Consider the following 27,040-nt stretch of genomic DNA (forward strand, 5'->3'; position numbering starts at 1 on the left):
AAATGAAAGCTCCACAGCTTCATTGGTTTGATCCATAGATGGCGTATTAAAACTGATTATTATACTGCTATCCTTTTCTTGCAATGTGTTTCGACAAGTTTTATCTTACAGGGTTTCCCACGATTTATTGGTTGGATCTCATCAATTTTTGGTTGGTTCCCATATTTTTTTAGTGCGTTCCCACGATTTTTTGGTCGTTTCCCAGATTTTTTTGGTCCAATTGTATTGATATCCATTCGGAAAATACCAATAAATTATGGGAACGAACTAAAAATCCATGGGATACGACCAAAAATTCGTGGGAATTCACCAAAAAATCATGGGAACTGACCAATAAATCGTGGGAAACCCTGTATCATGACCTATATAGCCTTCTAACTTTCTGAGCAAAAATCTATATGAATGGTTGTGTGGTCAGATACGTGGGTATCAACACCCACGACCATTACTCAAATCTCACTTGCTTCAGTGCTGGTGGTTTCCGTTGGAGTTTAGTATTTAAACAATCGTATCGCCGTTCTAGTTCTAGCGATGCATAACTTCAATGCGAAACCATACAACAGTACAGAGGAAATGAGAAAGCTCTCCTCCAAGCGATGAAGCTCAACTGGTTGGGGTATCCCACCAACAGAGAGCGCCACCAGCTTTTTGCTATTTTTAGAATGCATGAGTCGTTTGCCGTCTGCTAAACGAAGTCTTTCTATATTCCTTTTAGGTAGAGTGCTTGAGTCGTTTAGAAGCCGTTTAGTGGTCGTTTAGTGGATTTGTGGCACTTGGGATGAGTCAAATGATATATTTTATCACCAATTCCTGGTTATTTTTTGGAAATTTTTCTTATTTTTTGATAAAAATAACCCAGTTTTTATTAACTTCATGTTTTTCGATAGAGAATTTTTAAAATTTTCCATGAATTATAGTGTTTTTTGTTATGACAATGTGGTCTTATAACCGCTTTTTCAAATATCCTCCTCATAACGCAATGTCACTTTTGTATTGAACTATCATTTCTCAGCAGCACGGATAAACGGAAATCCGGATAAAAGGTACCCGGATAAACCGCGCTCTACTGTATCTGTGATTTTCGGTAGAATAAATGAAAAATCGGTAGTTTTAGGGTGGTCATCTGTGAATCGGTATTCATATAAAAAATTGGTAGGAATACAGATAAATCGGTATTTCTGGTCACTCTGGATGCGCCTTAAAACACATTTGACAGTTCTCGCTCTGGAGAAACGAATGTTTGTTTTGATAGTCCATTACAAAAAAAGAAAAACACAAGTGCGCATTACAACATTTCTGTTAACTCTCTTCGCGTTTACTTGGAAATATTCATCAATTTACATCATCCTCCATCGTTTCGTCATCGTTTTGTGCTGCACATTTCATCACAGGTAAAAGTTTTTGATGAATCACTAGCATTTGCTAAACGTCCGAACAAGTGAGACCGAAGCCCGAGACCACCCAGTTTTCATACGATCGTTATTTCCAACACGTGCGTCATCTCTAGGCAATGGCAACGAAGGATGGAGTTGATTTTCAGCATCACCTTTACTACTACGTGATCGGGCTAGTTCACAATACGTACGACTACTCCATACTCTACGAAGGAAACGTAGGAAGGAATCAAGGAACGTACAAAGCATTGGACGATGTGATCTTGAAAATCCACCCGAACCGAGAACGGGGGCACAATGAAGGACTCTACTTGTTCCAGGCGAAACAACGGATGGACGAGTCGTTAACGCTATCTATTCAGGACATGCTGCATCATAAAGTCAAGATTTCCAAGTACATAGATTCCTATGTCCAGTACAGCAAATCGGAAGCATGCAGTCGAGACGGTAAACCTACTGAAATGATATACTGGACGTCGGACGGTTTGCACTCAACTACATTGGCATTCATGGAGGAACATACCAGCAAAGAACCACATTTGAAGCTCACGATAGACACCATTGGGAAATATTCGATAAAACACTGGAAAGCTCTGCTTATGTTTGATACGGCTCAGAAGCTGGCTAATCACTGCACGCTATCGAAACAAGATATGTCTAAACCGCAAACGTATCTATCCAAAGCGATGGCACAATCATTTGCTCACGAAATCATTGAGATGATGGAACCAACAGCTAAATCGGAACAAACTGAACAACCAATAGTGAAATTTCGTGAACAGTTTCTACAAGGCAGCACGCGTCTGTCGGAAAATGCAAAACAATTCCGGTTAAGTTTTATCATCGCATATCAAATGCAACATAAAAATCCAAATACCAAATTTGACCTAAGCAGTTTAAGGACGGTCACATTTTCGACTGACGCTTTTCAAATGCAAAATCTCAATGCTGAGTCCGGTGAACAGTGTGGATTCCAGTACAATGGCTTGGAGGAAGACGAATTAAACTGGTTTTTCGAACATTTTATATTTTATGTAAATGTACCGAAAAATGAAAAAATGATCACAGCTATTAACAATCTGTTTCACAACCAATGGGACGAACACATGTTTCACAAATACTTGATAAAGGACCGCCCAGAGACAAAAAAAGATAAAAAACTACAGCAGGTGAAAGACTTGGTAGAGTCGATAATGAAGATGAAAGAGCTTAAAAGCAAACTAGTCATGATTCCGCCCAAAGGTATAGATTTTAAAAAGGAAAGTCTCGACAAACTGTGCACAGGAATCGAGGCGTACTTTCTGAAAGGCCCAAATGAGCTTACCATCTTATCGAGACCGAAAGTCGAATGGACGACAGCTCGGATACAATCTAAATATGAAAAACATACAGTAGTTGCTAGTAATGCAATGGAAATGAAATATTTGCTTGACACACTGAACCGTATTAAGAATGTTGAGTTCGGAGACTGCCTTATAAGTGGAGAAGTAAAATATATCTTACTTTTGCATGCACCCGGCATTGCTGAAATAGATTCGAAAACGATACTCGAATTAGCACCGAATGTAAAATTGTTACTGATTGTTGAAGGTAACACTATTGAAACGCCGTTATCCTCGCCTTTCATAACAGATGATGTTGTGCTTGACGATGTGATTGTAAATTATGAACACCTTGAGTTGAAACGTGTAAGTTTTGACGCGAAGGATATGACTCTTTCCAACTGTATAAGGAAAGAATCCATTGATAGTAGTGAGAAGCTGGCGGAATTGAGTACACTTAAAAATATCGTAGTTAAATCGGATTTTTATGAACATAACGAGCAAAACTATATCGAGCGGAGTCTGATAGGAGATGGGGGAAAGATTGTGACCCACAGCGAGCTGATCCTCAATGAAGGCTGTGCTGTATCTATTATTTGTGACACAGCTGGTCAAGGAAAGACCGTTGAGCTATTACGGATCGCTAAAATAGCGCACGATATTGAGAGTAGAATATGTCTGTACATAAGAGCGAAAACAATAGCCAAGAGTGTTGTTACCCAAGCTGAACAATCGTCTTCACTCGAAGGATTGCAATTACTGCAAACATTGTTATACATTACACCGCAAAGCGCTTTGATTGACGACATCGTCAATCAATGTTTAGCTACAGCCCAAGTATGCTTTTTGATCGATGGGTTTGATGAGATAGTGGAGACGTATCAAACACTAGTCATCAAATTTCTGCAAAAGATTCTGCAGTGCCAATCCTGTTTGTTGATCCTAGCTACAAGAAATGAATCGGTTCCAATTTTACGAAAAGCTTTCAAGAACGCTTCCTACTATAATTTGGCAACGTTTCCGTATGAAAAATATTTTAAACAACTTTGGCTTAGTGATGCAAATCCTGACATGATCTCTCCGGAAGTACAACGAAATGTAGACATTTTTATTTCCAATTTTGATCAACTATTGAAAGGTGTCGGATGCAAATCATTCCTAGAAGTGCCTCAGCTGTGCAAAATCATGGGTATTATATATCAAGACCGCATTCGGAAGCCCAACATTCAGTGGCATACAAATTATGAAATTGGCTCCATCTACAATACTTTTCTGCAAAGTCAGTTTGAGAATACAGTGCGCGGAAAGTTTGATGAAATGGACAAGCTACACGGGCTGGCTAAAGAACTGATACAAAAAGAATTTTACGCGAAACATTCACAGCTGGCGTGCGAGCTTGAATATAATTGTTGCAATAATCCCAAGCAGTACGAGCAGATGGCACATTTTGGATTAATAATGATTCAGCTCGATGCTTCGGAGTGTGTCGACTTTATGCATCGCACGGTGATGGAATATTTTCTGGTGCGGAATTGCTTATTAGATGATGTCGATAGAGAAATGTTTTTTAACTTTCTTCGGCGCTATTTCTGCGTCTCGCGGGCAAACATTGCGGATAAGTTTATTGACTTTTTCCTGCACGATTTGAAATGTCTTACGTCGCACAAAAAGCACATTATTAGCTCATACCTTTACAGCAGCTCTAATATACTTGCAACGTGCATCAGAATGGCGTTAAACAATGCCACTTTCAATACGTTGCGGATGCTGCTGTCGGTCGCTCCTAAGGAGTTGCTCCGAAGCGTACATTTCCGCTTTGGAGGTACCAACAATCCGCAAGGCAATCAATTCGACGAGAAGAATGAAATCAATCTAAAACGGCTCGGGGAAAGGCAGACGATTCTGTTGCTAGAGACGCTTAAAGAATGCGACGATGAATACGATGATGCTGATAATGAGAGTGATGATGAGAATGAGGACCGGAGCATACTGCAACGCATGTTATTTGAAACCAACCCTGACGAAGAAGATACACTGGAGGTAGCTCTAAGAAAACCGTTCCCGGAGGTATTCGATTGGTTTGTAGCGTACTGCACGGAACATTTCAGCTTGGATATTCAGCGCTACCTAACTGCGCGAATACCAAGATATGCGCGAACAATTATCAGACACTGTTATGCGGAAAATAAGGAAAAGATTATTGATAAGCTTATACAGCTGTGTGCAGCCACGCTTCCCAGAGACTTCGTTCGAGATTGCTTTCAAAGTTTCGATTTACTTGGGGAACTTCTTAACAGTATTGAAAGTGTACCGCAAGGGAAACAATTTAAGGAAGCTGATCGTTTAGATTTAACACAGAAAATTATCTCATTGCTGGATTTATATCAGGATAATGAAACGCTGCTTCTATTTAAAGAACAGTCCAAACAACGAGTCGAACGCTTACAAAATGAGGCTATAAGATCATGCATTAATCAATGGATTGATAAATAATCTATTGAGCCTTTATATTTTTTCTTATTTATTATTTTTATATGCAACAATCGTCAAATAAAAGCATATGAGTTTTTATATCTAACATCATAAAAATATAATAAAATGAAACGATGAATTATGAAACGACTTTCTGGCAAATGATGACAAGCGATCCATTACTGCAAAAAAACAAAACCAAATTAATTCGTTAAGCTTTCCACAAAACCTTTCGTTGATGTTTACTGTTAAATTTAAATTAATTAATCTTTATAAGTTCTGCTATTACCTTGTAGTTGAACACTTAGATATACAGTGCTAATTTAGCACCTGATATTCAATAAAATTACCAAACACAATACTATTTCATGCTTCCAAAATGTAGTGTTAGTATGTGTATTACACGGTCCAAATCGGATCGTCGTTTAGTGAAAAATCGTACTGCTAGAAAGAAACACATTTTGGAATATCCATTTACATTGTACTAGAACAGTTGCACATTTTTTTAATATTTTAATTTTGACTGACAAATTTATTAACTGATAAGCTTTAACTATTCTCTCAGCTATAGCAAAAAATAGTGATAAACTAATAATATAAATATCAATATTACCAGTCAATTTAAATTTCACATGATCAAGCGTTGCACGGCACTCAAGATCTTTACAGCGCACTTTACTATATACATCTTGGCTACTGAAACGCTTGACCACTTGTGCAAGCCATTTCTGACAGCGTCTACGTAAACAAACTTCGAGTAGGAGCCTGAAGAACAAAAAAACTGTTGCTTTTACGGAATTTTTACAAAAATGTCCAAACAATTTGTTGGTTTCTCTGACGATGACATCTTCAAGATCACGCGACAAACAAGCAGCAAAGAAAAGGGTAAATATTTGCCATGTTTGCAGCCGCTGTTTCAGCAGTTATTCAGATTCTTCATATGGGGCTCTCTCGTTGCAGCAAAGGAACTGTCGCGACCGCATAGCAGACACCCCAAAGCACCGCCAGGCGCGGTGAAATTTGTTCCGCCGCCTACCATCGTAGATAATGGCAATCTTAGCACAGTCAGTTGTGTCGACTCCAGCATTTACCCACAACACCCTATTCAACAAGCCGTCGCCTTTAAACCACTGCCTCAAATGATAAATGCTCCGGAGGATGAGTCAATCCTAGTGCTTCCAAATCAGCCAGTAAAAAGTCGGACATTCGAACCAACTGTTGCTAGCACTATGCTAGGCGCCACCGGCATGCGGACCAATGTAAATGAGGTGCTAACTCCCTTCAAAGGTATGTCGCTCAAGGATTTTGAACAGCAGCGAAAACTGATGGAAGAACAGAACAGACAAAAGCGGGATATTCTCCATAAAGCAATAGAGCAACAGTAAGGAACGGCAGTTTTGTTATGAAATGGTGCAATTTTTAATTAAATGGGTCTCTGTTCCGTTCTTTCAGTGCTCAGAAAACAGCAGCGGAGGCGAACAAAATTCAGGAGATAAAATCAGAGCTAACCCGGCTGGACTCCGAGCTGGCATCGGATGTGGCGATTTTACGGAAACAAATTGATGCGGCAAGCCTACACTTTTCAAACGTTGAGTAAGTGTATTCGTCTCACCATGTAAGGTCGTACTACTTCCTAGCTAACGGTTTTTCCCTATTCCAGGTGTTGGAATGTAAGGGTTATGAAACGGTCATTTTGAATTGTTTGCGGTTGTTTTGTCAGTTGGGAATTAAAAGTTAAATGTATTTTCTGGCAGCACTGCCGATCGACAATTTGTGATTAAGTATGTGTGCGAATAAAGCGGCACTAGCGCATGAAACTCGATACGAGCCGGACGTGTTCTTTACTTTGTCTCCTTTGGCGATCGAAGACGACACAACAAAACACAACGTAGGGCGTAGAGGCGTCAAGGGGGAAAGGAACCAACAAACCATGTTCCAGAACGCAACATTGGTGCCGTGACCAGGATGGTCTAATACTTGCGGTTTGGTTTGAATGGTTAAAGTGAAGAACTTGTGATTTCTTTTGGCAAAAATCGCGTAACGCGTGTGAAATCTGAAAGTTCCGTATCGAGCGTTGGTGGATTTCTGAATAAGAAAAAATCGCGAAAGCGTGAGAAATCATTGTGCTAGTGGGTGTTCTTTGCGTGTGTATGCATTTTGTGTCGCGTATTAGAAATGTCGGTTAGTGAAGATTTTGCCGGTTTCTCTGACGCGTCGGGTTCGAACAATACAATGCAATACACACAAGCAGAAGATCTGGATATGATTATCCTAAAGCGCGAGCGCGACCGAGTCGTGCAATCGTTGACAAGAATCGACACGTTTTTGGCGCAGTACAAAGAGAGTGATTTCCCAGAATTGACGCCTCGTCTCGATCTATTGAACGAGCGTTGGAGGGAGTTTAAGGCTTTGGCTCGAAATATTGGCGCAAAAGATTACAGTGAAGATAACGATGTGCTTTATGGTGAGATCGAAGACAAAGTCATGCTGTTGAAAGGAAAATTTTTGGGAAAGCTGCGGGCTGGAGCGGAGATACCGAGTGTGAAACAGGAACGCGTGTGCGATGATTATAATAGTGTTCGTTTGCCTCAGTTGACGCTTCCTCAATTTTCCGGAAAATATGACGAATGGCTCCCGTATCACGACATGTTTGTTGTTACTGTTCATGAGAACGAGAAATTGTCGCAGGTTGAAAAGATGCTTTATTTGAAGGGTTCTCTGAAAGGTGAAGCGCTGAAGGTGGTGGATACTTTGCAAGCCTGCAATTCGAATTATGATGTGGCTTGGGATGCTTTGAAGAAGCGATATTCTAACGAATATATTTTGAAAAAGCGTCATGTTAACGCGATGCTACAATGGCCACGGATGAAAGTCATGAACACGGTGGGTATTCATGGGCTTATCGATTGTTTCGAAAGGAACTTAAAAATTCTAAAGCAGTTAGGTGAAGTGACCGAACAGTGGGGATGTTTGATTATTCAGATAATCATTTCAAAGTTGGACGAAAGCACCCAACAAAAGTGGGAAAGGCACGTTGAAGAAAGTGATCAAAAAACGGTGACGGATTTGTTAAACTTTTTGCGCACACAGACGCGCATAATGGACGCGTTTGCAGTGGATAGGCCAATGGCGGCGGGCAAATCTACAAGTGAACGTCGTGTTGCGTCTAATGTGGCTGCAGAAGCAAAGTGCGCAAAATGTGATGGATCGCACATGGTGGAAAATTGTGACTCGTTTCGGAGTTTAACGTTGCCGCGTCGTCGTGAAGTGGTTGAAGCTAAGAAGCTTTGCCTTAATTGTTTGAGGCAAGGGCATTTTCAAGCCAAGTGTTGGTCACGTGCACGATGCAATATTTGCAATCGTAAACATCATTCCCTTCTACACGGTGAAAATGTAAGTGAAACGATCGGTCCGTCGGTTCGTGAAGAACTTCCATCTACCAGTGGCACGCAAAATGTGGTGGTGAACGCGTCATCGAACAGAGAGTGCACTTCTGTGTTATTATCAACGGCGATAGTGAGTGTGCGTGCGTGTGGTAACAAATGGTTGTCAGCAAGAGCATTGATTGATAGTGGGTCTCAGGTGAACCTGATGACAAAGGGCTTGGCTGCGCGGCTTAAGTTACCGCAGTATGAAAGTAAAACGGCATTATCGGGAGTTGGACATTCGAAAGTGGACATAACGACGTCGGTAACGACTGTCATACGTTCCAAAAGTTGTAACTATCAAGAACGTATGCAGTTTCTAGTGTTGCCGAGAATTTCTAGCTACAGGCCGGTAACTGGAAATCAAATTAGCAGGCAGAATCTCCCGATGAATTTTGTGCTCGCGGATCCTAATTTCGATAGTGATGCTGAAGTGGATTTATTGTTGGGCTCCGAATTTTACGCGACTTTTTTGAAACCGGACAACCGTGGTAAAATTAGGCTCGAGCTACCAGCGCTCCCAACATTTATTAGCACTGTTTTTGGATGGGTTGCAACTGGGAAAGTTCCGCTGGCTTCTGAAGGTAGCAATTATGTTACTTGTGGCACGTGTACTAGGTTGGACGATTTAATTGAGCGTTTTTGGATTATTGAAGAAATACGTGAGCCGCTTCAACATAGTCAGGAGGAAAGGGATTGCGAAGCACATTTTGTGCAAACTCATCAGCGGGATAGTGAAGGGAGATATATAGTGAAGCTGCCATTTAAGTGTGACTTACAGAACCAATTGGGACCGTCCAGTGCGATAGCGAGAAAACGGTTCTTGCAGTTAGAACGACGTTTCAATCGGGACCCATGGTTGAAACAAAAGTATACGGCGGTTATCAACGACTACATCGACAAAGGGATTTTAGTCAAGGTGGCTGCGAACCCTGATTCTGAGGAAGCTCATGGTCATTATTTCTTACCGCATCATCCGGTAATCAAGGCGTCCAGTACCAGTACAAAGGTACGACCTGTGTTTGATGGATCGGCCTCTACCGACGGTGGTAAGTCTCTTAATGATTTGTTAATGACTGGTCCTGTGATTCAGGAGAACTTGTTGGCGTTGTTGCTGAAATTTCGGATGAGGAGCGTGGCATTAGTGGCAGATATAAAACAGATGTATCTGCAAGTCAAGGTGCATCCCGACGACACTCGTTTTCAACGTGTATTATGGCGAGGCTCATCTGTTGAGTCCATCGAAGTCTACGAGTTGCAGCGGGTCACATTTGGACTTGCCCCGTCTTCCTTTCTGGCCATTCGAGTACTGCAGCAATTGGCAATTGATGAAGGGGAAAACTTTCCCTTGGCGAGACAGGCGTTGTTAGAGGACTTCTATGTCGATGACTACATTGGTGGTGCCTCTAGCGAAGAAGAAGCAGTTAGGTTGCAAGCTGAGCTGACGCTATTGTTGAGAAAGGGCGGATTTCATCTAACTAAATGGAATTCTAACAAACCAGATGTTTTATCTAGCGTTTCAGCGGAAGACAGAGCAACATCCTACGTTAAAATGTTTGAAGTTCCAGAGGAGCCAATAAAAACTCTAGGTATCGCGTGGCTACCAGAATCGGACCAACTGTACATAGACTCGAACATTCAGATGAACAACGAGAGCTGGTCCCGTAGAAAGGTTTACTCTTTGGTAGCACGTATATACGACCCTTTGGGGCTGGTGGCTCCTGTGACATCTTGGGCCAAGATAAATATGCAATCGTTGTGGTTGGCAACTGATGACTGGGATGAAGAAATACCGGCTGTCATGCAAGAACGATGGTATGCTTTTCAATCACAACTCGGGTTGCTGAAGGAGGTTAAGTTTTCGCGCCATGCTGTTGTGCATAATCCTGTTGCTGTTCAACTACATTGCTTTTCGGATGCATCTGAAGCGGCTTATGGGGCATGCGTGTATGTTAGAACGATTGGTAGCAGCGGGGAAGTGGTAGTTGAGTTGCTTGCTGCAAAGTCTCGTCCTGCGCCGCTGAAAAGAGTCAGTTTGGCCCGGTTAGAACTTTGTGGAGCATTACTGGCAGCAAGGTTGCAGAAAGTGGTACGCCAAGCGTTGAGAATTCCAGACGTGGAAACCTTTATGTGGACTGATGCGACAATCGTGTTGCATTGGATTCGAGCACCATCCCATTCTTGGGCTACGTACGTAGCGAATAGGGTATCCGAAATTCAGGAATTGACGCATGGCTACAAATGGATGCATGTGAAGGGCGTTGACAATCCTGCCGATATTGTATCGCGTGGAGCTATGCCGAACGAGCTGTTAGCATCGAAGCTGTGGTTCCATGGTCCCGGGTGGTTACAACTATCAGAGGAAGAATGGAAGAAGAATGCCAGCGGTGTGTTGGCAATTCCCGAAGAGGAGTTATTGGAACGAAGGAAGAGCTCATTGGTGGCCGCAGTAAGTAGCGAGAGCGATGATTGGTGTGATAGGTTTTCCAACTATGACAAATTACTGCGGATCACTGCGTATTGTATGAGATTTATTCGTTGTTGCCAACGAAAGCTGGATCCTAAACACAAAGGTGTTTTGTTGGTGAGCGAGCTAGCAGAGGCGAAAATTCGACTGGTGAAAAGAGAACAACGGATATACTTTGCGGCTGAGATCAAGGAGTTGTCTGCTGGACAAACGGTACGTCCCAAATCATCACTGAAGACATTAGGAGCTTTTTTGGACGGTGATGGTTTGCTCCGAGTTGGTGGCCGCTTGCATCGCGCTAAAGCCATGCAAGTTTGTAGCAGATTTCCGTTGGCGCTACCCAAGAAGTCACGATTTACTAGGCTAATGGCAGAATATTATCATCGATTGGCACTTCATGGTGGGCCAACTGCAACATTGAGCGCACTCAGGAGAGAATTTTGGCCAATTCAAGGACGATCTTTGGTCAATAGTGTTTGCAGAGGCTGTCTGGTATGCTTCAGGATGAATCCCGCGTTAGTTCAACAACCACCAGGACAGCTACCCGTGTCGCGTGCTATGCCAGCTCGACCATTTTCGATCGTAGGGGTTGATTTCTGTGGACCCATTTACTTGAAGCCGGTGCATCGCCGAGCGGCAGCTGAAAAAGCATATATTTCAATCTTTGTGTGTTTTTCAGTAAAAGCTGTTCACATCGAGCTTGTGGAGTCTCTATCAACTCATGCATTTCTAGCGGCGTTTCGTCGGTTTGTGGCAAGACGGGGTTTGCCCAGCGAGGTCTATTCCGATAACGGTCTCAACTTCCAAGGAGCGAGTAAGGTGATCGATGACTTCTACACGTTGATGAACAGCGATTCGGCGGTGGAGGATATATCGAGATATGCTGTTGGCGCTGGCGTTAAGTGGCACTTCATCCCACCCCATGCACCGAACTTTGGCGGCCTTTGGGAGGCAGCGGTAAAAGCGGCAAAACGCGTCCTACTGAAGGTTGTTGGTGATCGGCAGCTGGCGTTTGGGGAGATGTCGACGGTACTGGCACAAGTGGAAGCTCAACTCAACAGCAGACCGCTTACACCGTTGTCGGAGGATCCGGAAGAACTTGATGTATTGACGCCGGGGCATTTTCTAATCGGGGCTCCGATGAACGCTCTACCGGAGCCTGACGTGGGTGATGTACCAGTCAATAGATTGAAGCGGTACGAGGAATTGCGTAGAGTGGTACAGAATCATTGGGCGCGTTGGCGTAGGGAATATTTTAGCGAACTACATAACGAACATCAACGCGGCAAGGCAGTAGTAAAGCTAAAGGTAGGACAAATGGTCCTGTTGAAAGAGGATGGGAAGACTCCTCACCATTGGCCAATGGGACGGATTGCTGAAGTATTTCCTGGCCCAGATGGCGTAGTGAGAGTCGTTAGTATCAGGACTAGGAACGGCTTGTATAAGAGGCCAGCGAATAGGATTAGTCTTCTTCCGTTTGAGAGAGTGAATTAGATATCATAAAGTCAGGCATTTTGTGAAGTAATGGAAAGAGGTAAATTTGGTAAATTTAGGTGGCCGCTATGTTGGAATGTAAGGGTTATGAAACGGTCATTTTGAATTGTTTGCGGTTGTTTTGTCAGTTGGGAATTAAAAGTTAAATGTATTTTCTGGCAGCACTGCCGATCGACAATTTGTGATTAAGTATGTGTGCGAATAAAGCGGCACTAGCGCATGAAACTCGATACGAGCCGGACGTGTTCTTTACTTTCTTCCTTTGGCGATCGAAGACGACACAACAAAACACAACGTAGGGCGTAGAGGCGTCAAGGGGGAAAGGAACCAACAAACCATGTTCCAGAACGCAACACCAGGAAAAATTATCTCACTATAGAAAATCTATTTCTGAAAGCTAAGGTGGAGCTGCATCAAGCGCTGGAGAAGAAAGAAATGCTTACCGAACATTTGTGTGCAATCATTTCCCACAACGAGGAACGAAAGGCAAGGCGTTTATCCGAGCTAATGGAAAAGGTAGGCATTTCTGTGACCGATGATTTAGATGACACAATCAATGGAAATAGCTCCTGTGCAGCGGACGCCTCTACCGGACCCGGACAAGACGGCAATCAATCGACACAAAATTAAACCCCTGTTGCTGGTGTTTTCGACGGTGTGATACGGCTTACTAAAGTAGAGATACACATGACAAACACATAACCAAATCTGATTAACAAAACTCAATCTCATAACATTGGTCCTACATCTGGACTGTGTATTAGTACTTCCGAGACAATATTATATTCACGAATCGGGGTAACCTCTTGCCTTTAATGCATTTTTAACCATTTTACACTTTTACTGTACGATTTTAGCCACTGTTTCTTAAATTGCAACATGGAGACGATAAACAACACACAAAAGCAATGTTAGACTCTAAGATTGTTCAGTACTCACGAGCGCACACTAAAGTATTTGTAGGATATTGCAATTTTTGAAACAAACATGGCAAGAATGCGTCGCTATTCTGAGCAGACAATAAACAATATTATAAATATTTTCTACACCACTTTTACACTACAAGAGAATGGTTTTCGTTTTCTACAGAAGAGAAGATATTATCGTTGATAGGAAAGGAAGAAATTCGTGCAAATTACACAGCAGTATATCGCATGGTAAGCTGATATATGATGTTTCGATCCAAAAGAATCTCTATTTATGATGTTATTTAAACGGTCTGCTTTTGTAACTCTTTTTATACGAATACATGTTGTCATTAAAAATATGTTTTTTTTTTCTGTTGATTGATTTTTTCCATACATCCATACACTTTGATTTTAACTCCTCTCGTTAAGCTAGGTGTGCATTCAATAGAGTTATTCGCTGCAATCCCTTTGGTCGTCAATCGTGCGAAAAGAAAACACTGATATCGATGTTTACTAACGTATCCTAGAGACGGACAGAAAACTGGAACGTGCAATCATCGCAATGCAGAAAATCTTAGCGAATGAGCGAAAGCAAAATTGAAAGTGAACCATTCCAGCAACATCTCCCCTCTCTAATGCTGTTTGATGCGGCAGGGAAGCGTCTGCAGGAATTGGCAAAATGCACCTAATGAGCGACTGATGACGGGCTGCTACGGGAATCGGTCTAGGCTCCGGCCAGTTTTAGCTACTTTGGCGAATTGTTGTAACTCTTTCTCGAGCATCGCTACCATTACGGGACCAGCAGATCGGACCCGAACCAGTCGTGTACGGGCGGGTAAGTAGTAGAGCATTACTTGTACTACCAGTTTTGCCTCCGACAAATCACCTCCGCTCAACCGGGGGTGACATGCGACGCCGACATCATTAAAACTGCATTCGATCGAGAATGAGAGTTGCTGTGAGCGTCTGTATTATCTGCGTGTAAGTTTGATAGTTGAAATGAGGATCGAGGAAGCGGTTCGATGAGTGATTTATTGCGTAAAGTTTTTACGACTAGATGCGTGCAATTATCGTTGTTTTGGTGCAGTTTTCATAAAACTCTTATCATAAATTATTTTTCTGGTAAATTATACATCATATAATGCTTATTTTTTCGGAAACAAACAAGCCACATCTCTTTACATCATATTTACACGGACTTTATTCAATTTGAAAAAGGCCAATTTAGTAATCGGCCTTTTAAATTGTTATTTAAATATGCACCGCTTCGGGAAAAGACTTCAACCGTTCAAGTTCAAATCAGCTGCATTCATCGATGCATTCGCTCTCGCTCTCTTCTCTCTCGCACACGTTGAGAGTGCTCTTTCGCAAGTGCAAGCTTTTGTACTATGGGACATTGGCGATAGAAAAGCGTTAAAATGTTTTTAAAAAATTGTGAAGCCCTGATCTACACGCAGTTAAAACGCATTAAAACATATTACAAGTAGCTGATAGCAGCTTATCCCAAAATATACTTTGTTCTCACTAAAAAAATGTTCCAAAAAATGCATCAACAAATTCTAACCATTGTGCTGAATTTAATGTTTGTCGGGTGCAACGAGGCGCTGTGCAACGATCGCTAACAAATCTTGAATTTATATGTTAAAATCTTTTTTGAAACTTTTTTTTGTTGAATAGTAAAATAAGTATTGTACTGAAATGCATGCGATATATTTTAAACTACTTCATTTCATAACATCGCGTTTTTTATACCAAGAAAAAGAAATAGGTTAAAAAAATATTATTATTAAAAATAAGAAATTATAATAAAATATATGATCCCCGTTCATTTTTAACTTTTCCTTTAAACCCCCTTTTTATGTGAATATTTTTTTTTAATGATACATAACAATTATTTTACTAGCAATATTTTTCCATGCTCAGTTTCAAACGGCCCATTGTTCAACGCTCGTTTACGGGAGAGAAACAACCTGCGCGTGCGATCCTCAACCGTGTGGCGCTGGCCGAACACTTTCGTTTGTTTCGCGTGCCTTGTCGGTTGTGTCTGTTCGTCCGGCTGCGGTGCGTGTCCTTCGCAGGTGCCGGAATCTGTAACGAAAATCAAAACAATTATCCAAAGTATTCTTAAAAAAAAAACCCAGACCTGTAAGTGAATGTTCTTCGTCAGTTTTACCATACAAGTGTTGCAATACTTTCGTACACAATCATTCACACCTCGACACAGTCCAGCGGTGCAACAGTAAAAGGACAACGATTTTGAGTGCAGTTTTGTTTTTAACGCTATATTGTGCAGTTCCGTTTTTCGTTCTATCGTTTGTCGTTGGTGCTTTTCCTTTTGTTTCGTCGTTTCCTTTGCGTGCGTGTGGTTTGCAAACGTATCGTTCTTAGGTGCCCAAGTGTTTAAAAAGTGTGAGAAAAATCGTTCGCAATCCAAAACGTGCTCCGCGTGCCGCGCTTATCGCAGGTGTGTTTGTGGTTCGCTCTGTCGTAACGATGCCTTTCCAGCGTCAAGTGGTAGGTTTTATTTCTTCTAACTGCGGCAACTTCTAGCGGCCAGGCACGGTGTTTGCTGCTCGCTCGGTGGCTCTTTTGTTGTTTTCTGTATGCGACCTATGGCTGTCCGCACTTCAACAGGTACCCCCGCGAAGTCGTATCGGACGGCCGCAGCAGTAACAACGGCGTAGAACACTATTTTTACGATAATTGCGTGCCTCTTTGCGGGTTGTTGTTTTTTTTTGCTGTTACTGCTTCTCCTGTTGGTGGATAACAAGCCAACGGATCAGGAGGCTTTATGCCCCAATGACAACTGGCTGAGGAGATTCACAAGTGACGAAACCATTCCTCGCCGTACCTCAAAATATCTCCAAGTGGGCCATGACGGTTGTTTAAAAAAAGTCAGTGCAGCTGTTCAAACAACGCCACGAAACAGAGTACTTCATGTTCATGTCTCAAGCGCACAAAGTTTAGTATTTTACTTTCAACCAGTTTTGTTTTCAAAAAAGTCTAATCGTATAAATGCCGATGTGTCGAGTGAAAATATGTATCCAATGCGTTAAAGCTATCCTTCCTATGCGTAAATGACCGATAAGACAGTAGGGAAAAAACGTGCCAATTTCAAAACCACTCATCCCAGCTAGTGATAGTGATGCTCAAAGTGCCTTGAATAATCATCATCATCATCATCATCATCAATACCATCATTATCGTCACCATTTTAAAATACCGCAAAGCAGAAATGCGTTAGAAGTGGTTACATCGAATCGGAACATCCGTCACCATTGGGCTCTTTTGTGAGTGTGTATCACTAACAACACCACCACACTCTCCTGCCACCGTCGTGGTATTATCGGTGGAAGTGTGTGCGAGTTTGGAAATACGAGGCTGCGGTTTAAACGGCGGATGTGTCTTACGATGTGGAAAAAAACACCTCAGTTTCTTCATCTCTTAGTGCCCCATATCTCCCAACCGAGCGGACGGGGGAGGGGGGGGGGGGGGGAGGTCCGTAACGAGGCCCTCCAAATGTGTGGCAAAGTGATTGAAAGCAAGAGCCTCTAGTTTGTGTCTAATGAACCGCAGTGCGACTCGTTTCGATCAGTGTTTGACAGTTTGGCGGGGCCAAATGCGTGACGAGTGATCTGAAACTACACTACCGAAGCAATCCGATCGATCGATGGCAAACGGCAGTTCACTGCAGGTGACGGAATGATTGAGTTACAAGAGTGTGTGTGTATGTGTGTTTTATGGTACACGTACGGGAGGGTTGGTCATTTGTTTGTGCAATTGCTGCAGTTGTTTGCTACCGTACAGGGAAAACCAATGATCCTGTAAAAGTTTACACGCAGCCTGTAAATGTGGCAATCAAACGAACGTGTCATGATGATCATTGGACGGTGGCTTAATCTCAGTACCTCATGCAGCAGAAGTAGAAATCGACTACAGACGGTGGATGGAAGGTAAATATTTAAGTTTTTAAGCATGTAGTATGTGCCAACTGTCAATTTTTGAAAACAATTATGTTCAATGCACCGTAGAATGTTTACTTACGCAGGGCATTTTCATCTCATTGCAGTTAAATGCTCAATGTGCAGTTAAAAATCAAATGTTCATTTTATGTTATCTCTTTTAAACAAAATTATTGATTTCAAGATATTTTGAGCGACCTACATCTTTCCTGCGATACATGCGACCTGCTCCCTTCACTCCTTCTTATAAATTTGATACCTTTTATTCGTTAAACCTGTATAGTATGAATGAGTTGTCAAGCCAGTTCTTGGGGTCCTGTTCTTGATCGAACAAAACGCTTCCCAAGTGAAAGGAATCGATGCAAGGTTAGTATTAAGAAATGTATACTGAAGGACTTCCTGATCGATTTCGGAAGCCATGCCCGTTACCGTGAAGGAGTATGATTCGAAATTGACCATAGGGTCCTTTTGCGATTCATAGCCTGTTTCACGTGATCGATCTGCGCTATGATTCCTGACTCCAGATGATAGAGGCTTTCCTGTCCAGCATTTTTGACAGTGTGGTATGATCATTCAAACCAACAACGATTATGGACTCCATAAGTAGGTTTCTCCATGTTCTTTAAATCTTTTGAAACATAAACACAGTTTCACACTGTTCTTATGATGTTTATACCTTGTTTGCAAGACGAAGATTATCTGTTTTATTTTTAATACCATAACACATACAAAAAATGTAAATGTGATTTTGCCATCTTTAAAAAAAAAAAAACCCTTGAGCTTTACTTGGAAAGGGGACCAAATTTATAATACCCTTCCGAGAAGATCACATATCAAACAGCAAGGAAACGAAACGGTCGACAGTGCATTGTTAATAATGATACCAAAATAAGAACGCAAGAAACCAACACAAAACTCAACCCAACCAATCATTTTATATGTTTGAACTTTTTTTCTCCTGTTCCTCTTCTCCTTGAATTCCACGTAGGATTTATTCATGATTAAGGGAATTGCCGAACACAGACACACACAAACACAAAAAGTACAAACTAACACGCTAGGAAGCTGTGTTTAAATCCAAGGTAAAAACAGTATCATCCTTGAACCGGTTTGGTTTTTACTTATTTTCCTAACACGGGCGAAAAGCATTGCATCCCTTAAGGAACCCTTTTATCGTCGTAATAAGATTACGTCCTTCCTGCAGCCGTTTTGTTGAGTTCGTTAGGCAGGTACGATGGGCAGGTTTGCTCCAAAGAATTAGGAGAAATCCAAATTTGTGGGCATTTATTGAAGATGTTTTGGTCATCTTTGGGTAAAAAATGGTTTGACAGTCACTTTAAGTCTCTGGTTGGATCACAAACATTCTTAACCTGACTGAGTTATTTTGTTGTTATTGTTATGGTATGTAACTTTGGCACCTTTTTCCTGGTGCAGTCAGCCAAATGTGACCTAAACCAAATGTTACAGTCTGTACCTATCGGACGTAATTGTACCTCTTCTTCAAACAGTACAAAGTGCAAAAAGTGGTAGAAACTTGAACAAAATCCTCTTCGAACAGGAAATGAACCCGGTCAGCAGGTGATCGTCGCTGTTACCTGCCTGCAAGAAGAAGCCCTTGGCTTTCTTTCCTTTTCTTGATGGCCGATTTGCCCTCCGAGTGTCGGTACCGGTCATCCAAGGAGCTACACAAGGGGCTTTCTGTATTCGGGCGCAGAACTCGGTTGCATTTATGCTTTGTCTGCTAGTAATGCCAGTCTGCCCAGAATGAGCTTCCCCGTTTTGGGCGTTTTTTCGAGCCTCTTCTCTTCGTTGTGATCGCATCTCACTTCCTCTACCGGGCGCCATCTCTCACCATGTGGCGGTGTGGGTTGCGATGCGTGAACGCCTCAAGTAATTATGAATTATTCACCAGTGTTCGGGTGAATCGTTCTGAGGCGATGTGTTTTTTTCCACCCTTCTTTTAATACGATACCTCAGCCCTGGCACAAGTTCCGACTCAGTTACTTTCCTACACGAAAGACACTGCACGAACAGTCTTTGGAGAGTCCATGTGAGAAGTCGTCCATTGCTGGCGACGGCGAGGGAATTTGTAGCAGCCAGAATGACACATTTAAAAAGAAAAAGGGGAATCGCCGTACACCGGGGCCGTTGAATGTTTGGCAAAGGTAAATACGATGACGATCACGAAGCCGCCAACAACGAGCACGATTCAGAACCACTGCCTTCGCCGGGATAGTTCAGGGCGAGGCAAATCGAGAACGGACGCACATTGGTTTGCTTCCGGCATAACAATTCAACCCCCGCACGCACGCACACACTCTGGTGCGTACAGGTGCATTCGAGGCCGGAAATGCCCTTACCATCCCAAGGGCTCCACATTCTCTGGTGTGCAGTGTTCGGGGGCGGTTCGTTAAGGGTTCATGTGCGAGACGTTAAATTCAATTGAAATCAACATTGATTTTGTATCATTCCTATGTTCCGTTCTCACCTGTGCCGAAGGTCACTACCAGAACGGCAATTTGACATTTGGGGTCAGGTCGCATCAGTTTTTTTCAATTGTGAAATCAGAATGGGAACTCTCCCATTCTGGTGGCTCTGATGACAATCCAATTTGGAACCTTTTTCGAACCATACCCATTCGGTAGCTGTTACGGTTGAACACCCAGCTGACTGACTGGTTCATTGGGTTCATAGCGATAGTAGATGGTGCATAGGGAATTGCTTTGCGTGTTTCTGTTCATATTTTATATGCGTATCGATCGAACGAGGCATTTTTGTACCGTTTTTTCACAATAACGTACATAATCTAGATTTTATAGAGAAATCGATGCTCTTTGTGTACATGTCTGTAAAAACCCCTTGGAGATCCTTCAAACAGTGCCAACGCAATAAACAGGTCCGTAATCTGATCATTTGAAAGAAAATTTTATTATTTATTATCCCCCTTATGGATTTTAGTTTGAAAATCAAATGAAATATTCAATCGGCTTGAACAATGAAACATTAGAAAGGTTCGAGATTGCACAAGCTTTTGTTCTACCTACTGCAACTCTAGGAAAAAGGAACGAAGCTGAACAACCGGAGAAAGTTCAAACGATTAAAACAGCATATTTTTCTTCTCTCACCGTATTGTTTGCAAAGAAAATAAATGCAAAAGAAGGGTCGCACATGTGCTTTTTGAAGACACAAAAGAAAAGAACCCCGCGGGAAGGATAGCATTAAATAAGTTGGTCTCGCACATGGTGTGCATAGTTGAGTGGTTTAATTGGAACGAGAAGCCCGTCATGTGCGTCTGCCAGCCAGCCAAACAAAACGCAACGGTTTTTGTCCGTTGCCGTCCCTGTTTCCTGGGCATCCTTGCGGGATGATCCTTTTACCGATCAATTACGTCGAGGCTTACCTAGTGAGGTGATTAAATGTGTGACTGTTTTTTTAATTCACTCTGGATCATCTTTCAACGCTGGTGGTGGTTTGGATGACATGGAAGCTTTGCAGGGCTTAGTGTAATTGTCTGGGGTCTATTGTCCATAACCCTACTGATTGGTTCATTGAGATTCCACCAGATTTCGTAAAATCCGGCATCACAAAAACAGGGTGAACTTGTTTGTTCTATCAAGCAATTATTTTGATTGGAAATCAATCATTTTCTCTTGATTTTAAAGGATAGAAAGAACAAGGTTCTTAACGGTAGGAAGCCGCTAAACGTGTGTTCATTAGTACATCTTTAGACGCATATCGAATTACACGGTCTGAATAGGAAGAAGTGGCCAAACATTCACCACCACCACACGGTACAAACCCTCAACTTTGCTACGGTCATCATACTTATAAACCAATTAATTCCCAGCTGACGATGAGCTGCGGTTTGGCGCGAGGAAACGCTTGTGTTACTGATGGTGGGTACGCGACCGGACCGTCCCCTCCCCGTCCAAGCTAACCACCGGAACGAAGATGAGCCTCCGCAAAAGCCGTCCGTCGAAGCGTGTACTTCACCTGAACGGGGGGCAAGCTTTACGCGGACGACCGCGGGGTCCATCTATCTGGGTATGAGACGGCAGAAAGAAGCAATCGAATGGCTAAAAATGGTCCTTCCCTCCTTCCCTTCTCATTACAAGCGAGCAGTCGCAAGTTCACGGACCCCCGTTTCTGCCCATTTTTGTGGCCGTTGTCCGTTCCGAAGGTTCTTGTGTCGCGGTCCGCTGTGGATGAGTCAATCGGAAGACGCACGTTAGTGAATTGAATGTTAATTGTTCGCGGCTTTGTGACGCGGGATGCCATTAACATACAACGCAGGACGTCATTCCAATGTGCATCGAGTGCAATTTATGTCATGTGACAAACGTCCGCGATCACAACATGATCTACTTTTTCCCCTTCCTCGAGTGGGAGATCGTATCACGTTTTCAGGTAGATTCAGCCGGGCGAATGGCGGACGTTCTCGAGAAGGGCCAGTCCATGGTGATAACGCAGATAATGCAGGTGATAATGCAAAAACGATAAAATATGCATCTCAGTTTATTGGGCTGTAAATACTTCTCATCAAGCAGATCGACTGAACGATTCATCACGTTCACGGATCGGGAGGTTCGTTGACGATCGATCGGTGGCAGGAAGGTTACTTGCAATTACCCCTTCAGCATTCACCAAACGTGGGCCTAAACGAGCGCGGAAAAGCGGCATAAGTGAGGTGTTGTGTTCGTGGTTCTTCCTTGCGGAAATGTTACCCGAGCCGCACCGCACCTATATTCGCACCCTGCTCCTTCCGGTTATGTGTATGTGGGTCTCCGACCTCCAATCCACTAACGATGATTCCCCAACATCGTCGCTTTTGTGAGGTGAATAAATTAGTGACCGAAACCCGTCCGCCCTCTGCCCAAACGTGAGCAACAGTAAAAATGTGGTGGAAAAGTACACTTCCCGTCGGTGTATTGGTTTGGCATCATCGGTTTGCCCCGCGCAGTCTGTCTGTGGTCGCAAATCGACACGATGCACACGCGGATAATTGTTGATTTACCGCCAGCCACACCAAATGCCGGTTATTTATTGCCACGCGGAACGGTTAATCGTTTGATTATAGCAAAAGTGATTGGTTCGTTTCCGAGCTGACCCGTGCTAGTTTTTCCCATGAACCGTGCCGTGCTTTGCTGGGCGGCGGGCGAATGTGAATCTATTCCTGAGGATGGCCCGTTCACCGTACGCGAACTAGCGCGAAGGTCGGAGCAGGAAAACAAAATCTAGGTTTGACGCGGCTAAAATTGGTACCAGCGCGTTGGATTTTTTGGAGCAGTAAGCTTCATCCCGTAAGACACAAAGAAGTTGAGGCTAGTTGAGAGATATAATATTAGCTTTTCCAGTTGCACCACAAACGGCTTACGTAAGATGCTGAAGCTGAAATCATAATCATAATGCATAAGGTAAGATTTCTTTGGAGATTTTCTTAATTATATCCCCGTAAGCCACGGTACAGAGGAGCTATTCATCTTTTATTATGCAGTGATGCTCTCAACAAAGCTTGAGAAATCGACCAGAATAGTTTCATCCTTCTGCTATAGGATTTTGTTGATGTAATCGATCGCTACAGGTTATTAAAATATGTTAATATATATCGATAACAACAATGCTCTTACGCCGTTGTGCTAATCAGCCGATAAAGAAAAATCTTGCAAACTTCCTGCAGCACTGAAGTTTAATTAAGAAACTTTCGCTAAGGCCACATTGCCTACGACGACCTTCAACTCGGCTCCATGATAAGCGGACACGTGCCAACACGTTGGATAGCGAACTGGGCTAGAATGTGTGCAAGAATTTCCATAAATCTTTACCAATCTTATTGGAAGATGACCACCTATCTGCATTGGTCATGCGTGTACTCCGCCCTCGGGATGCCTACAGACGAAGTTTGTAATAAACTTTCCCAAAGAAATCCGACGCGTGTCCACGTACCTACGACGTAATCGGCAAAGTTGTAGCAGGGAGCCCCTCCCCCTACCTCGCTTCAAGAATGTGCCCAGGGGATGCTGATGCGATCCGCGACAGCATTTAGCCCTCCCGATGATGTGTATGTGCGATGGTGTGAGAGTTGTTAATTTGTTTTCAGCATAAATCAATTGTGAAGAAGTTTGGCTGAAGGGCGCGTGGAAGTACTAAGCGGTTGGAGGGAGTCGGGTTGGTGGTTGATTTCTGTGTTGTGCTTGTGTGAAGGTGCGATCGCAAGATGCTTTAGCAGAAATCAAACAGAATTTTCTATCTCAATCTCAAAGTCTGTTGTTTCGCATGTGGTCTTTTCAAAATCTGTATTGTAAGCATCAAGTCAGATTATTTGTAACTTGAAGTGTGAACAATTGTAATTAATTTAAAGCTTTTAGCTTTAATTAATTTCCTAATAAAATTTATGCTTTTAAAGCTATTTCAAAATAAAAACAATGCTCAAACAGTAGTTGATGCATCAGTATGCAACAGTAGTTGATGAACAGTAAAAATAAAAAAAAAACTTCAATCAAATTGCTTTTAATTTGCCTAAAAAATCATCAAATGTAAAAATCAAATATTTTTAGGAGTATTTTGACGGTCCAATAACTGCCCAAAATTCAGAAATATCGAACTTTGACAGAGGGTCAAATAACACCTTACACTCGCTCATCCGTACCAACGCATTTACTGAGACCGAGCCTCAAGGGTCACCTGGGCTGTGTAGTGTGAAAAAAACCAAACCGCCCCATACATCGGACCAGACACGCATGGCATTGAGTAGTATCTCCCTCTCGTTTAGACGAGCTCGAGCTTGTGCTGTGTGTGTGATGCGAAATGACGCTTTGAGGTGATGTGGACCGCGCGATTGAAGGTGGAAGGGAGAGTTTAGGTTTGGAAGCCACCTGCCTGCGTTTCAACAACCGTTTGCGAGATCCACAGCCCGCTGGTGACCACTGAGAGTGCGCCTCGGGACGCGCGCGTAATGAGCGTAACTCATCATTTGAAGTGGATTGCGTTTCTGCGTTCGCTTGGTTTGGCGCCTCAGCGGCAATGAGGGCGATCACGGGCGAAGGTACCCGGAGTAGGGTAACAGGGAAGGTCGGTAAAATAATCGTCTATTTTGCGCATACAAACACACGCACCGCAGCAGACTGTGCACATTCTGCTCGGTAATGTCTGCTGTTTGGTGTGTTTGTTTCGTACTTTGTTGTTTGCGTCGCGTAGCGGATCTACTGTGCGTCCCACACATACGCATCCATGCTAGAGGCGTACACGATCCAAGCGGCACGATCCAGCATTCGGACGGGGAGGGCCCTCTGTCCGAAAGCTCCATTGTTCACGGTCCTCTGCTGAAAGATGCAACTAACACACAAATCGTTCTTTTCGCTCGCTACCACTTTCCCATCACGCTGTAAACCATTCGGGGTGGGGTAAAGTACACGCAAATCGGTCATGTGGAGAGGCATGGGAATAATTGAATGTGGGGATCTTTTTTTAGGTGTTTCCTAAAGGTTGATGTCGAGGTTGCTGCAAGATGTCGAAAGTTTTGTAATGTGAGAATGAGGCTTTTTATGTTTTATGTACAATTCGATTGATTTGTGGATTGTTTACAAACACTTTTTAAATGTCTGATGACGTTGGTAACAAGATCGAAGCTTTCTTGTTGAAGAGGCACAGTTTGAGCACAAATGACACAGTTGAGGACTTAATGAGGTAAACATACAAGTTTGCGAGTGTTTATTTTTTATTTGTGCGAAAACAAACATATTTCAATTATCATATCTACTATTACTATTAGACCTTAGACTTGTAATGTTCTTTAAATAATCGCATTATCAGTTATTACTATAAGAAAACTCAGATTGCTGGGCTCATTATTTTTAGGATATTACTTTATTTCTAAGTTTTAATCATTTTTCACATCAATGTTATGAGTATTTTGTAAAACTTAAGGAACATTTTTTCACTAGCCCCGAAAATAGTAGATAATCTAATTCCGGTTTTATCTCATTCTTGTGGCAAATACGAAACACTCAACCTATAGGTCTCAATTTGTTAAATGACACATGACAGTACGCGCTTTTCATGTTTGTTTTAAGTAATGAGAAAATGCAGCAATGTGATCATTCATTATTTTGTAAATCGTTCGGAATAGAAAAGCTAGTAATGGAAAACATTTTCATTTTAGCTTCCTTATTTTTATTTTGTTGTTTCTAAAACGAAAACGAATATGATTTTTTTATTTTTTATTTCATGTTTTAAGTTTTACGTTTTTTAAGGTTTTTATCTTTAAAAAGAATATGCTTTTTTTTCAGAAGAACAATCGTGCCACTTGAAAAACGAATCTATACTCTTACATAAAACATTCTACATTAAAACTTAAACATTCTATCATTAAATTGTCAAAGGATGTAGCTTTCTATCAAATTCAATAATGAAAATAAACAAAAGGTAGTCAAAATTACACTTTATAGAAAATATCTAAAACTTTTCTACGATGTAACATAAGCCTTTGTGTTTGCCGTAATTGTAATAAGAATTTAAAATTTTAAAACATTACTCACAAAAGAATTGGATAGAATAGATTAAAAAACTGTCTTGTTTACTAAAGAGTGTGATGATGATTGAACATTATGAAGAATTTGCAACTGTCTTGTCATTTAATTGCCAATCCATGTTTATTTATAAACCGGCCTAAGTTATAGGGTACCGTCGTGTTTATCCGCCTCGCATCATTACCTTTTCATTATTTATTCCATTACGTTGCCGCGCGAGCAAACACATAATCAATTTTAATTGTATCCGGTGTATCTGCAATAATTTACGATTATATTTTTTAAAACTTTTCTCTTGTTTACCAAATTTAGCTAATAAAACATCTCAAAACGTTCTTTTTACACGTGAAAGGAAAGCTAGCGTACTACAATAAAGAGCTTACTATTTGTCCTAACCGACACTGACAATAGCTTCAATTTTTGCTAAAAGCCTCACTCGATTCCGTTTCCATTTCTGTTGCCGGTCTGTCGTTTTGTTTCCATTTACAAATTGATCTCAAATCTCCCTCCTTCCTTTGCACGCGAACACGTGCTCTGTTGGGGTGTCATTAAATATGGAGCGTCAATGAGGTGTGCGAATTCGTTCGGCAAACATGGACACCCGCATCCCCCGTCGTGGATTGGGAAACCAAAAACCAGGTCGCTAACGAAAGGAGAAGTGATTCCGGACGCTGGGCGAGGAAATGGATGGCGATTCCATTGATACATTCCGCCCAGCTTCAGGTATTCTTCATCTTCAACCTTGCCTTCAGCACATTCAAGGGACATTCCGCTCGAACCGTTTCGAACCGCAAATGATGCTAATGGTTTCTCACTTGTGTGCGTCCCTGGTACTCTTACTCAGTGCTGTTTTCTGGGAATTTAGCATCCCGAGCAGTGGGAGACCCCTCCGGTGGTTAAGGTGAGACAGTACGTGCACAGCACGCTCAGGTGAAACCGTCTAATCATCCAGCACGGGATAACCTGTTTGTTGCTCGAAGCTCAGAGCGCGACTGGCCGCACCTCAGACAAGGTCAACTGGTACGCAACAAAGGGGGAGAGAGACAGGGAGGAAACGATGAATTGCATTCC

At 42.3% G+C, this 27,040-nt stretch overlaps 3 protein-coding genes across 5 annotated transcripts in view; all 3 read left to right on the top strand.

The window, feature by feature from the left end:
- The first annotated feature begins 979 nt into the window (after positions 1 to 979).
- Positions 980 to 5,315, top strand: LOC133390979 (uncharacterized). The gene is made up of 3 exons (XM_061640487.1): positions 980 to 990; positions 1,217 to 1,391; positions 1,508 to 5,315. The coding sequence occupies exons 1-3, from the start codon at positions 980 to 982 to the stop codon at positions 5,207 to 5,209; spliced, it is 3,888 nt and encodes a 1,295-aa protein (XP_061496471.1). The 3' UTR covers positions 5,210 to 5,315.
- Positions 5,316 to 5,896: 581 nt separating this feature from the next.
- On the top strand, positions 5,897 to 13,839 carry LOC1275732 (RAB6-interacting golgin). Of its 2 annotated transcripts, none has more exons than XR_009764698.1 (4): positions 5,897 to 6,073; positions 6,149 to 6,569; positions 6,641 to 6,848; positions 12,934 to 13,050. XR_009764698.1 is itself a non-coding variant. In XM_315018.5 (4 exons), the coding sequence occupies exons 1-4, from the start codon at positions 5,998 to 6,000 to the stop codon at positions 13,202 to 13,204; spliced, it is 909 nt and encodes a 302-aa protein (XP_315018.5). In that variant the 5' UTR covers positions 5,898 to 5,997; the 3' UTR covers positions 13,205 to 13,839. The 2 variants fall into 2 exon arrangements, 1 of the variants encoding a protein (XP_315018.5); XM_315018.5 differs by having other exon boundaries at positions 5,898 to 6,073; positions 6,641 to 6,781; positions 12,934 to 13,839.
- Positions 13,840 to 15,474: 1,635 nt separating this feature from the next.
- The window catches only part of LOC1275734 (sodium- and chloride-dependent neutral and basic amino acid transporter B(0+)), a 52,000-nt gene continuing 40,434 nt past the window's right edge, over positions 15,475 to 27,040 (top strand). The window contains exon 1 of one of the 2 annotated variants that reach the window (XM_061650656.1): positions 15,475 to 15,996. The gene's annotated coding sequence lies outside the window, so the exon portion shown is untranslated. The remainder of the gene's footprint in view (positions 15,997 to 27,040) is intronic. The other variant, XM_061650657.1, reaches the window with a different exon arrangement.

Source organism: Anopheles gambiae, chromosome 2 (genome assembly GCF_943734735.2).
Source record: "Anopheles gambiae chromosome 2, idAnoGambNW_F1_1, whole genome shotgun sequence".
NCBI classification, from domain to species: Eukaryota; Metazoa; Arthropoda; class Insecta; order Diptera; family Culicidae; genus Anopheles; species Anopheles gambiae.

Bases quoted from the DNA above. Each gene is read 5' to 3' on its own strand.
- LOC133390979 (XM_061640487.1), top strand. The intron at 1,392-1,507 runs GTAAAAGTTTTT...CGTCATCTCTAG, and splicing joins TGCTGCACATTTCATCACAG to GCAATGGCAACGAAGGATGG.
- LOC1275732 (XM_315018.5), top strand. From the start codon at position 5,998: ATGTCCAAACAATTTGTTGGTTTCTCTGACGATGACATCTTCAAGATC. The intron at 6,074-6,148 runs GTAAATATTTGC...CTCTCGTTGCAG, and splicing joins AACAAGCAGCAAAGAAAAGG to CAAAGGAACTGTCGCGACCG. The intron at 6,570-6,640 runs GTAAGGAACGGC...CCGTTCTTTCAG, and splicing joins CATAAAGCAATAGAGCAACA to TGCTCAGAAAACAGCAGCGG.